The sequence below is a fragment of the Chrysochloris asiatica genome, unplaced genomic scaffold (assembly GCF_000296735.1).
Source record: "Chrysochloris asiatica unplaced genomic scaffold, ChrAsi1.0 scaffold00027, whole genome shotgun sequence".
Taxonomy (NCBI): Eukaryota; Metazoa; Chordata; class Mammalia; order Afrosoricida; family Chrysochloridae; genus Chrysochloris; species Chrysochloris asiatica.
Window position 1 is genome coordinate 5254406 of NW_006408545.1, and position 12883 is coordinate 5267288.

Below are 12883 nucleotides of genomic sequence, written 5' to 3' on the forward strand. Positions count from 1 at the left end.
ATAGTTCTTTTTGTTCTTGGAATCTATCCCTTTATAGAAAAATATGTAAGTGATCAAGATGTGCATTATGTAAGAGTAAGAGGGCCCACTGGAAACTGAGACTGTTTAGATACATATTTTATTTCTTGGGCTTACCTTAGGAGATTGGATGGCATAGTGGAATCACTTTCACTATTTAAATTGTTATTATTTTTTTCTCTGTATATGCAGTTGAACTTAATGTGCAGAAAGTGTGACTCCACTATTTTCTTATAAACCTGAGCAAGGGCGGTTAGCCTTGTATAGCTTTTGAGTACCTTTTCTCTGTTCTAACAACCTAATTTGAGTTTCTTTACCCATTACAGAACCAAAGAGAAACAGAAGACACATGCACTTCATTGGATCAGGGCCAGGAAGCTGACCAATCCAGACAGCAGATGATTCTTTCCAAATGCCCATTATTTGATTTGACTGTGATTGATCAGCTGTTCAAGGAAATGTCCTACTGCTTGTTTGACTTGAAAGCATTGTGTAGTATCCTTAATCAGCGTGCTCAGGGCAAGGAACCTAATCTTTCATTGTTACTGGGAATCAGATGTAAGTGGCTGATAACTTGTCCCTACTTTATTGTTTAGCAATTAGAAACCCATTTTCATGAATCAGACTTCTGACTGCCTTTTTCCTATTTATTTTTGTCATCTCCTTTCCTACTTAGACTTAAAAGTCATGAGGCACTCTGTGGGTTTATGTATACCTTCTATCACTTCATTACTGGAACTTACCTCATTGTACATAAGACGCGAGCATGGTCATAGTTGATAAGATTTGCCGTTGGGCAGGTACCTAGACATTTGTTGTGTGAATGAGCAAGGAGCTGTTTCCTGTGCCCAAACTATAAATATATGACTTGAGTGGTAGTAACCTCTAAGATCCTGTTAGGGTCTCTGATCTAGAAGTATTTAAACTCTTCTAAAAGTAATGGTTCTATCTATTTGCTTTCATGTGGCAATTATAAAAATTAATTACCTGGCCATATGCCCTCTGGTCACATATTTAAAGAGCAAACACTGCTTTCTCTCTGTGTAGTGTGACGTTACAGCAATGTGATCATCTACACTGCCACATAAGCCTGTTTTCATGGCTCACAGATGATCTTTGTCCATGCCATGCCTTCATTCTGACTTTGCCCCTTTCACTGTGAACCTACCCTCCCTCATCCTCATTTATACCTATCTTCACACATGTCTGTGAAACCTGCCACAGTTCCGGGACACTCCTCTCTTAATGTGCTTCCCAAATCATCAAATTCATGACATGTTGGTCTCTTTTTAATACAGAAGAAATATATTTCAGTTAAAAGATAAGAAAGGAGAAAGACCACATTGTAAATAGACTGGTTAGTTAACTGACTAATAATATGGTTAGCTAAATTGTGGGTGTTAGTTTTACTTCCAGTTTCATGAAAAAGATTCAACCGTTTGCTTTATAATAGTTATTTTTCAGTAAGCTGAATAATGCTCTTGATCAAAGTAACTGAAAATTAGAAAGAAAAAAAATCGAGAAAGCCCATTCATTTTTCTTTATTTTAGGGTATATTGACACCTTTATTTTAAAATATAAACAGTGTAATCATTAACTGCAGTCATCCAGGTCTGTCTTTGAATATCTTACTTGAAAATGCTCATTCATTTTTTTTCTAAGATCACAGGCTAAACAAAAAACATATCACTATTTGTTAAATGAAATATATAGCTCATTATGCTGATCTGAGATGTCAGTAGAATTTGTTTTTCCTACTTCTGTTTGTATCAGTATTTGCACACATATATTACTATGAGTGTGTATAAACATACAATAAGTGTTCGGATATATTCACTCATTTAACAAACTGTAATCAGTACCTACGGTGGCCCAGGCACTGGTGGTAGACACTGGCTACGTACTGGTAATGCAGATGAATTGAACGCAGCCTTGCCCACACATTAACCTAGTCACTGGAGTGTTATAATCTTACAGTGGGAGCACACACAAAAAAAGAGTAACAAAAGGGTTACGAAGGCCCCACAGAGTAGCTGGTTTTGACTTGAATTGTAGAGGAGGGGGAGTTTGCCTGGTGAACATGGGATGGTTTTATTCATTAGAAACCATCTCTTGGGAGGAAAAAGGAAACGTTCACAGGTAAGACACATGGTCTCCCCCATTTAGGACTGGTTGCCTCTCCAAATGTTTATAACTTTCCACATTTGCATTATTGTAGATATCTTCTATGAATTACAGTACAGTGAAACTATCCTATTATGAATAAAAAGTGATTCAAAATCCTTATGATTTCCCCCCCAATGTGTACTCTGTCCAGTCTTTACAAGTTCAAACCCACAATCCTTATCTTGAATAATTATTTGGCCTTGTGAAAATTTGACTATTCAGATGATTTGTCAGAAACCAATGGATTCTATTTCCTCTTTCTCTCACTGCCCCATCAGTTATCTGATGCTGTGCCATCTTAGTATTTGTGAAACTCTGCTACTTGGGTTTCCATGACATCATTCTCTAGGTTCTGCTTCTATTTTATAACCACTCAATCTCAAATCTTCTGTGAATATTGAATATTGGTGTCCCTCAGGAACTTTTTGTTGTTATACTCTTTTTACCCACTACTTTTCTCTAAGTAATTTTACCCATGTCCTGTTGTTTTCTGATATTGCTATACTTTGACCCATCTGTACATTTATCCTTCCCAAATGTTTCTTCTGGGCTCTGATTTATATTCATCTGAGTATTAGATCCTGGCTGCTTCACAGGCATCGTAGACTCAGTGTGTCCACAACAGACGTCACTTTCCCGACCTCCCTAACGACCTGCTCCTTCTCTCTTTGAGTAGCATCATATCCACCATCACATCAGAATTTATCCTTCACCCTTCCTTTTTCCTTTGTCTGTGTCTTGTGTTTAATCCTTGACCTCTACCTAAGCTCTATCAGGGTGATCTCATCTGTTTGTCACATTTTGTCATTCCGTCTTCATGGCACTGTTGCTTTAATTTAAACTTTCCTTGACCTGGACTCTGGACTGCTCTCTCAGTAAACTAACTATCTTCCCCACTCTTCCCCTCTTTCCCACCAACAATATGTGATCTTTCTAAACCATGAATCTGATTTCCTAATATTTACACTTTCCAGCCAAGGAACACTCGTGACACTGTAAGATAAGCACTGGACTGCTAACCTAGGGTTGGCACTTCAAACCTACCAAGCTACTCCTTGGAAACCCTGTGCAGGGCCATGTGAGTTAGAACCGACTCGACAGACTACCACCAGTTTAGAGCTGGTTAATCTCTTGAGGTCTCTCACATTCTATCAGACCATTTTGCTTTGCTGTCTGTATACCTTTATTCATTCTGCTTCCTGGTCTACCTAGTAAACATGTACCTACTATCTCCACCACTTACATTTGGTTGTTCTCTTCCTTTGTCATTGTAACGCATTTGCAGTGGTAGGCCACTTACACTTGGTTGTGCCTATTTGTTTATATGTATCAACTGCAAATACTTGAGAACAAGTTACTTTGTCTGTATTCTGTTGACCTCAGCATCGAGCATAGTACCTAGATGATGGCAAGTTTTTAAGTAATGCTTTTCAGAATACCAGATAGCTCACATGATCTTCATACTCCAGTAGATTCTTTGGGCCAGTGAAAGTATCTTGTTAAGTTCTGTTGAGTCAATTCTAATTCATAGCAACCCTGTATGGGGTTTCTAAGGCTGTAAATCTCTGCTGAAGAAGAAAGCCCTATCTATCTTTCTCCCACAAAGTGGCTGGTAAACTCAAACGGCCAGTTATGTGGTTAGCAGTCCTGTGCTTATCCTACAAAGCCACCATACTCCCAATGATAGTACTGTTGCTGTTGTTAAGTGCCATCAAGTTGATTCCAACTCAGTGACTCTGTATAGGGTTCCCGAGGAGCAGCTGGTGGATTTGAACTGCTGAGCTTGTGGTTCACAGTCCAGTGCTGATCTTACAGCACCACACCAGAAGTAAATGAAGGTATGAAGGTACTGGAAAGGTTTATTTTACAATCATTGCTTCTGTCAGGTTCATATTGAGGTACTATTACATGAGAGGAACTGGAGTAAAGCATTGTAAAAGCTAGCTAACTGGGGCCTTACTCTTAGTTATTCCATCACTGAATGACTATTAACCATCCTGATTCAGTTGTTTGAGTTTGTAGAGTCCCATGGGTCAATACATGTGCTTTACATGGTTCTTGTATAAAAACCTTGACTATTTAGAAAATTAATGTTTTAAACCAATCTATTTTTCTATCTTTAAAAAATTAAGATATCACCTCTCACCGGTACAAAAGATTTTCAGTCTTTGATAAATTGGAAGAACTGAGTATCTTATCTCAGCTTGAAGGGAAATATTATAATATGCTCCTTTTTGCTTTTGGAATATTGTCATTATTTGAATATGTTGAATTTGTGTATAACACTGGATTTTTATATATTTAAAGTAATGAGCAAAATTTTTGAATGACTAAATAGATACAATCTACTTAATATTGAATGGTGCTTAATTTAAACTTGAGCCTTTCTGTTAGTAAGTGTGCAGCATTCATTGTATTTCCAGTGGTAATGAAGATGAAAATCTTAACAATGCCCTTATTCAACAAGGTGAGCCATTCTCTCCATGTTTTTTTTCCTACAGCAATGAACTGTTCCGCTGAAGAAACTGAGAATGACCACAGCCCAGAAACACTCACTAAAAAACTGTCAGACGTGTGTCAGTTACGGAGGGACATTGATGAATTAAGGACTACAATATCAGACCGCTATGCTCAGGACATGGGAGACAACTGCATTACCCAGTGATCAAGTTTTAATCCCACAGCAATAATGACATGTGTAAACTGATGCTGTGTGACGGTTCTTTGTGTTTCTTTTAAGGAGCCATAATGGGAGGTTGCAAGTCACACAAAGGTGTTTATTGTTGTTGTTTCCCTTGTAAATTTGTCTTTATTGAGGGAGAAAAAAGTGTGAGGAGGTTTTGAAGGGGCTTGTTTTATCAGCCCCAAAATATCAAATTGCTCTTTGAAAAATGTGATAAAGTCTAGAGGAATTAAATCTGTGTTCTCAAGCTACTGATTGTAGGACCAAGCTGTGAAGAGTGCCCTTCAGATAAAAGAAGCAGGATTTCTTTTCATCCAATAGGGGTTTGTTTTGTTTTGTGCATGTGTGCTTTATTCATCAAATTATAAGGATTTATAAGGTCAAAGCAGTGCTTCTGAAAAAGGCACGCACTGCTTCTTGTATTTTTTTTTTTTCATGTGTAGTACCTTGGAGGTTTTAAGGGCTGGCTAAACAAGAACTTGTATCGTGGGCAAGTATTCTAAAATAAAACCACGTGCATTTTGAAGAATTACTGCGCTGAGATGATGAGGTTGTGGAGTTGGGTTGATTTTAATACTGTAGAAAAGTGAGCCGTTTTCCAGAATGCTTAGGGATTGCCTTAAAGGTGTAGAACTTTGATGCGGTGATTGCGGTTTTTTTTTAAGCATTGTAATTTTTTATTACAAAGCAGTTTAACATTATTTGAACTAATTTTTAACATGACTTTTATTCCTCACTGTTTTATTTATATGCCTTGTATATCAGTATAAACAAAGCCATATGATTAATGCAAACTTTTAAGGCCCCTCAGATCATTGTTGTAAAAAAATTAAGAAAGTGACTTTGGAACAGTAGCTTATTTATCTAAATCTCAGTGTTTACATTTTAACAATTTTGTATCTGTTTTAATTTAAAGTTGAAACTACTTTAAGAGAACACCAACATGTATATGTGAATAATCACTATAACATAAAACGAAATCTAAATTTAGCTGATATTTTAATTCACCTTATCAGATAAGCTACCTTCAGAGTAGGGTTTCCCATAAAATACTAACTTGGCTAAATATCTCTTCATCTGGACTACAGGGTATTACTATAAAGTGCAACTGGTGTTTAAGTAGATTTCACTTTAGACATCCAAATGAGTATTGTTCCTGTTTTGCTTGGTACTTTGAAAGGGGACATTATATTTTATTGCCTTCAGAGCATTTGTTGCATTTTCTTGAATATGCTCTGATAATGGCAAATCACCATCCTTTACAAGTTGGGTGTGATTGCTTGATACACTCAAGAATCATCTAGGTCAAGACTAAATAAGGGGTGGAAGGAGGAGTGGAAATCAAGCAGGATAATAATGTTGCTTTGGTCAAGAGCAGATCACACGTCTGTTCTCTTACCTGGCTTATGCCAGCATAGACTGCTGGCATTTTCGTAGGAAAAATCTCTCTTGAAGTACTTTCAGCCATGGACATACCCATGCAGCAAGTAAAGGCCTCTGAGGGAACTACCAGGGAAGACAGTTCGGATTTTTAGCTTATTTTTTTAGTTCAATACATAGTAAAGACATAAAATTTCCCTTCTGCTCAGTCCTAAATTCTTTGAATCAGGGCACTAAGAAAAGATAGCATTGTAGTTCTTTGGTACCCAAATCCCCAATTTCTTAAGAAAGAACTTAGTCGCTTTGTCTTCATTGCTTCCTTAATATTGGTAATTTGGAGACAATCAGGGAGTAATAAATTTGCACCAAAAATCGGGTGCAAAAAATTCTGCTGTGCAAAAATTTCTACTTGTGAGTGTTGCCTTTACAGTAAAGTAGACAAATTGCATCCAAAATAGATCAGGTAAAAGTACAACAAACATTTGCTTACAGTCTCTTTAAACAGCAGTTTTTTCCCCCAGCTCCAAGACTTTGGAAACAAAGGCACCTTAAAATGATAGTGGTCAAACAAATGATTGATTTGGGTTACCAGCTTCTGATTTAAATAACTCCTCTGAGTTTTTAGTACCTGTTTTGGGGGATTATTGTTTTAGATAAATTTTTGGTCATTTGTTTTAATGTACCATAAAACGATTTTGCTTTCTGATATTGTTGAGATAAAATAGTTTTTTTGTTGTTTCAGTTAGTTTTCTAAAGCTGAAATCATTTTACTTAATTGACATATTTTGAGACTACTGTAGATACATTTCAGTTTTCAAAATATAATAGAGTAAGTAGAGTCTTGAATTATAAAATTTAGTGTCTTGGGATCTGGAATTTATCAAGGGGTCTAGATAAGACAGCTTGGAAGGACATGAAACTAAAAGTATTCTGTTTTTGTCAGTATTTAATTTTAGATTTTCTGTTTTTCAGAAAATCTTCTTCCATGCCACCCCTTAGAATAATTAACAATAGTGATATCTGATTGAAAACAGATTATACTTTCAGGTCAAACAAATACTCTAGTGTGAACTCGAATGTGCAAGTAAGACAGGCCTGAACTGAAAAGACAATTAAATTTAAAAGTCGACCTGTTAGGGCATTTCCTCTGATAAGAAACCTCTTGTTCGTTAGGCTGTTTGGAATCAAAAGCTTGTCTTAGGTCATTTTTCATGCCATAGTCACATTTTTTATTGGCTCTTTGGGCTTTGGAGTTGTACTTGTTCCACCTCAGTCACTTTAAAGCAGGAATACAGTAACAGTTGTCTTAGTGAAAGGCACAAGTTACCTGTGTAGATGAACTCGATGGAATTGAAGGCACAGTAGTCTTCTCATTTGATTTCGTTTTCGTTTTGTCAGAAAAATAGGATGACTTTAAACTGTTAGTAAATTTCCAGGGGCTTCTAATTCTAAAAGCATCAGTATTGTCTAGGTTAAGGTATGCTTGTGTTTTTGTTAAAGTAAGTATCACTCCTTTTCACAGTTGAAATAATATTGAATAATGTTAACAGTATTATATTTTAGTGAAATTCATTTTGGTCATAACAACTTACTAAACTGAATTAGTCTTTCAGTAACTTTTTATAAATAATTTCAAGGGCTGGACAGTATTACTAAAAGGGAGGGTGTACATTTCTGATTAAAAATGAGATTACAAACTAATTTTGACTTAGGTCAAGACTTATTGGTAGGAATTTCTTAAGAGAGTTTTTTTTTTACAAACTACTTTTTGGAAAAGATACTTTTTAAATATCAATAGTACTTCATTGAGTAAAATACTAGCTGAGAAGCTGGACTGTATGTTTACAAAGCATAGGTCAGCCCCACCACACTTTTAATTTGGATTATTGACATTCTCTCTCTCATGTAGATTTCTATCACTGTTGATGTGTAATTATGGTAATGAATAATTCTCATAACCATGTCACTCAGACTGTATACTTTGAAACTGCCAGTAGCTGTAGCTTTTAGAGCCAAAGTTAATTCATTTGGTTACCCACATAAGTTTTTAAATTAATTTTCATAGTTCACAAGACAAGAGAAGGTATTTGGGATAAAGAATAAAAATTGATGTCACTTCAAAATGCTCATGATAGTAAATTGCTGTATGATTATTTCATGCATTTAATCATGAAGGGGGAAAGATTTTGAAGTTTGTTTTTTATTTAAAAGAAATATTGACTATAATAAAGAATGTTAGTTTCAAGTCACTAACACTATTGCAGCTACACACAGAGAGAACCTTTTGTGCCTTTTTGCCTGCAGTAAGCATTCATTTCTATTTTACATGAACTGTAAGAATGTTGACAATTAGTGCACCTTCTTTTTTTTTTTTTTAAGGAACTGTGTTTCATTTCTAGGTGGAAATCTTGGTAAATACGAGAGGGGTATCAAACATATGTCTTTTTCCTGTATAGTAATCAGGAAACTTCTTTGGAATGTACTTGTGTGTGTGTATGTGTGTACATAGGTGTATAGTTATTTAAATAAATATAAAATTCAGCATCACATTGGTGTGATGATGAGAAATAGTAAGGTGCTAGGTGGGAACATTACAAGCACAGCTGAGTGTCTCATCAGTCACTAGGACTGGTGATTTTGTAAACTAGGTTCGGTTTGAACCACTCAGAATACCTCATGTGTAAATACAGTGCTCATGACTTAATACAGTTATTGTAAAAAAGAATGTGAAGCCACTGGTTGGCTCATGCCTTCTTACTGTTCTTGCCTCTTTTTGTAAAGGGGTTCTTTTTTCTTTTCTGTTACTTTTAAATAGGGTTTACAGCTAGAATTTTGAATGCCAAAGTTCTATTTATTAATAAAATGAAACTTTTCAATGTTAATGGCTAGTATTTTTCCACTGGAAAAAATTTTGTTTGTTGATGTTTGAATTTGTATTTACAGAGAAATAAATTTTTTTTATAAAAAGATTTGTGCTTTCCAAGTGCCTAATGTTAATACATGCATGCATTTGAAAATACTGACTCTCTTCTGAATTCTCAATGGCAGGTATTTTCTGACTTTCCGATAAAAACTCAGAAATACACAAGAGAATCCGTGACTCGGATATGAAGACTTCTGCTTTCTAAATGTGTTTTACCTTTTTCTTTTTCTTTTTTTAATAAAGCCCAATGCAAAGTTGAACCTCTCAGGGTCTTTGCACCTGGGGCACTGAGACTTTCTTATGATGGTGCTGTAAATACAAAGTCATTCTAGTAACCATTTGACAGTGGTTCCCACTGAGTTTCTAAAATACCTATTTAATCAGCAGTCGTCTTTCTACTTTTCCAGCAAACAGTTTCTGGCCTCAGTTTTCCACATTGCTTCAGGGTTGGGCTAGTGAGTCAATCTTTTTTATTCTCTTCCCTCTAATCAAAGGTTAGGCGTCCTGGTGTGGTGCTGTCAGATATGCACTGGATTGCTAACAACATGGTCAGTAGTTCAAACCCCCCAAGCTGCTCCTTGCAAACTTTATATACGGTCACTTTTGAGTTGAAACCAACTCAGTGACACCTAACAACAACAACAATAGAAAGTCAAAACTTACTAAGCAAAAATACAGCCTGGACATCTCAGTTTTGATAATTTTCCAGCCTGAGTCCACAGGTATCCTGTGGATGACACCCTAGCCTTTTCTAACACATACGGGATCTCTCCTCATTCTCTCCTGGAAATTGGTTAATGGTTGTGTTAACAGTGCCTGTTCTCAGTCCAGCCAACTGAATGTTGCTTTGTCAGTCTTTAACGAGGCATTTAATTTGTCAACAGAAGGAATAGGATCACTTTGGAAGCCCTGCATCACAGACTACATAGGTTGCAAGCAAATGAATTAGAGTGGATGAAATCCTAGAGAATTTTCTGGAGCAGACAGTGAAGAAGTTTCTCCTCCAGAGTGAAAGGGTGTTATGATTATTCTTGGATCTGTTTGTGATGACACAAAATGGCAGAGTGTGGATCTAGTAGTGAAAACTGATTATGAATCAATAGCTCTCTAACATCATGTTCACCAGGACATTCTCCGTGAATTAGAGGAGATTCTACTATAGGGTCTGAAATTATAATAAATGATTTTTTTAACTATTCAAAGAAAACTGCTATGGATGACAAAAATTTGTAGAGTGACCACAAAAAGGAAAATTTTTACATGGAACCAAACTTTTTATTTAGTCTCACCACACTCTGTGTTGATTCTTCATAATAGGAAATTTAAACCAAACATAGACTTACCCCATGACCTGCCAATTCCACTCCTAGATGTTTACGTAAAATAAAAACATATGCCCACAAGGAGATATACATGAAGGTTAAAGCAGCTTTATTCATAATAACCCAAACCGGAAACAGGCACCCGTCGGCAAGAGCTCTTGACACAGAGTTGACAGTATTCTTTTACAAACTTGGATTAAGTGATTGAGGGAATCACTAATATTCATATACTTTTGGGGAGTACAAGGAGGCTGTTAGAATGCCTGAGTTGGAAAACAGTACTTTTTCAGCAGAAGCACATTTGATCACACTGCAGTCTGTCCTTTGTCATGCTGCTACCTCATTTCCAGGAGGTCCCACAATCCATGGAGAGCACTTGGCTTATTCTTCTTGAAATGTACTTGGTTATCCATTGTTAGTTATTCAGATGTAAGGAAATGGTTTTCAGACTCTTCTCCTGGCTTCTCTGTCTCTGAATTGCCACTTCGAGAAATTGCAGTTACCTCTAAAGAAAAAGTAGCCCTACGAAATGATGAAAACTTGTTGAATATTGTGTTGTTGTTAAGTACCGTGGAGTTGGTTCCAACTCATAGTGACCCTGCACAGGGTTTCCGAGGCTGTAAATGTTTACAGGAGCAGAATGCCTCATCTTTATCCCACGGAACAGCTGGTAGTTTCGAACTGCTGACCTTGCGGTTCACAGCCCGATTCGTAACCACTACGCTACCAGAGCTCCTTTGTTGAATATTATCAAACATCTAAGATGGGTTACTAGGCTTGGGGGCTCAAGGCTGTAGTTTCAGGGAACATGATGGTCAATTGACATAACATAGCCCACAAAGTTCTACATCCTACTGTAGTGAGTAGCAGCTGGGATCTTAAAAACTTATGGGTGGCCATCTATGGTTCAACTATTGGTCTTTCCATATGCAGAAAAAAGAAGAGTGATAAAAACCAAAGATGCCTGGAATTGACTAGTCCAATGGAACTTGTGAACATCAGTCACCATAAATCTCAGACCAGAAGAGCTAGATGGTGCCCTGTTGCCACTACCAATCTGAAAGGGATCACATTAGAAAATGTGGAACAAAACTCAAAATTATTAAAAAAAAGACAAGGCCTACTGGTCAGAAAGACACTGAAGGAACCCAAGACTATAGCCCTCACCACCCTCAGGTCTGGAACAGAACTCACCATCATGACCCAGTTTTCAGCCAACGAGTAGATTCGTATATAGAGTTACTGACAACACTAGTAAGGTGTGCTCACCATGGAATGATCAATTATCCAAGCTCAAAAGGGCAACATTTACTTAAGGACAAAGTCGAGAAGGGATGGAAGGAGGATGGAATGGAAATAGAATCTCAAGGAGTAAGTGGAATATCTGTTGTTACATGGAAGAGATACAGTCATTGAAATGACAGTAATTTGTTGAATGTAAAACTGATAATCTCTAAACCATCACTCAATTCACAATAAAAAGTTAATAATAATGAAAAGAAAAAGTAGCCCCAAAGCCTAAGGTAACATGTTTAGCTTCTTTCTTATACTGGATTGTAATCATTGTAATGAAACGAAATACAATAGAATGAATGTAAAACTGATGTTCTTCCATGTAAATCCACATAATTCACAATAAAAACTTAAAAAAAAAAAAAAAAAAAGACCAGGTTACTTCATTTAAGAATCCAGAGAAAGATATATAGAAAGTCTATTTGAAGACATAAATCTTTAAAAACTTTCTAAAGTGAGATTAGAATGCCCAGTTTTCTAATGTGTGTGAACTTGAGTAATCATCTTCTCAAGTCTTTCTGTAAGTAACCTTTGTGTAAAACTTGAATCTGATGGAAAACAACCATATTTGCTTCACATATTTGGAAGGTTGCCCTTAATAGTTAAGCCATGTTGGCACACAGTAGGCAGTATTCAAAACAATAACTGAAAAGTCAGGTATACCTGTGACAGAGCTAGAAAGAGTGCCTAGAAAGGTAGTGGAGAATGATGAGTGTATATATAATGCTGAATATGATGGAACCAACTACTGGTGAGCATGGTACAATATGTCGTCGTTAAGTACTATCAAATTGGTTCCAACTCATAGCAACCCTGTATAGAGTTTTAAGAAGTGGCTGGTGAGTTTGAACTTCTGACCTTGTGGTCCAGTCCTTATCCTACAGCACCACACCAGGACTCCAGCATGGTACAATATAGAAAGTGTCTTTATTTTTGAGTTTTGAGCTTATAATGAAAGTGATAGTACCCTCTATGTGCCAACAACAGTACTGGGAAATGTGTAAGGATTTAAGGCTCAATGCTAGTATCTGTCTGTCTCTGAGTAAGTATTATTCAGGAGGGCTACATTACTGATAGAAAGTATGCTCATTTCTAGTT

At 36.5% G+C, this 12883-nt stretch overlaps 1 protein-coding gene across 1 annotated transcript in view; it reads left to right on the forward strand.

The window, feature by feature from the left end:
- The window catches only part of CEP85L (centrosomal protein 85kDa-like), a 159794-nt gene extending 154945 nt beyond the window's left edge, over nucleotides 1–4849 (forward strand). Inside the window, exons 12-13 of the mRNA XM_006839889.1 lie at nucleotides 345–576; nucleotides 4686–4849. Coding sequence (XP_006839952.1) covers nucleotides 345–576; nucleotides 4686–4849 — 396 coding nt within the window. The remainder of the gene's footprint in view (nucleotides 1–344; nucleotides 577–4685) is intronic.
- The last annotated feature ends 8034 nt before the right edge of the window (nucleotides 4850–12883 follow it).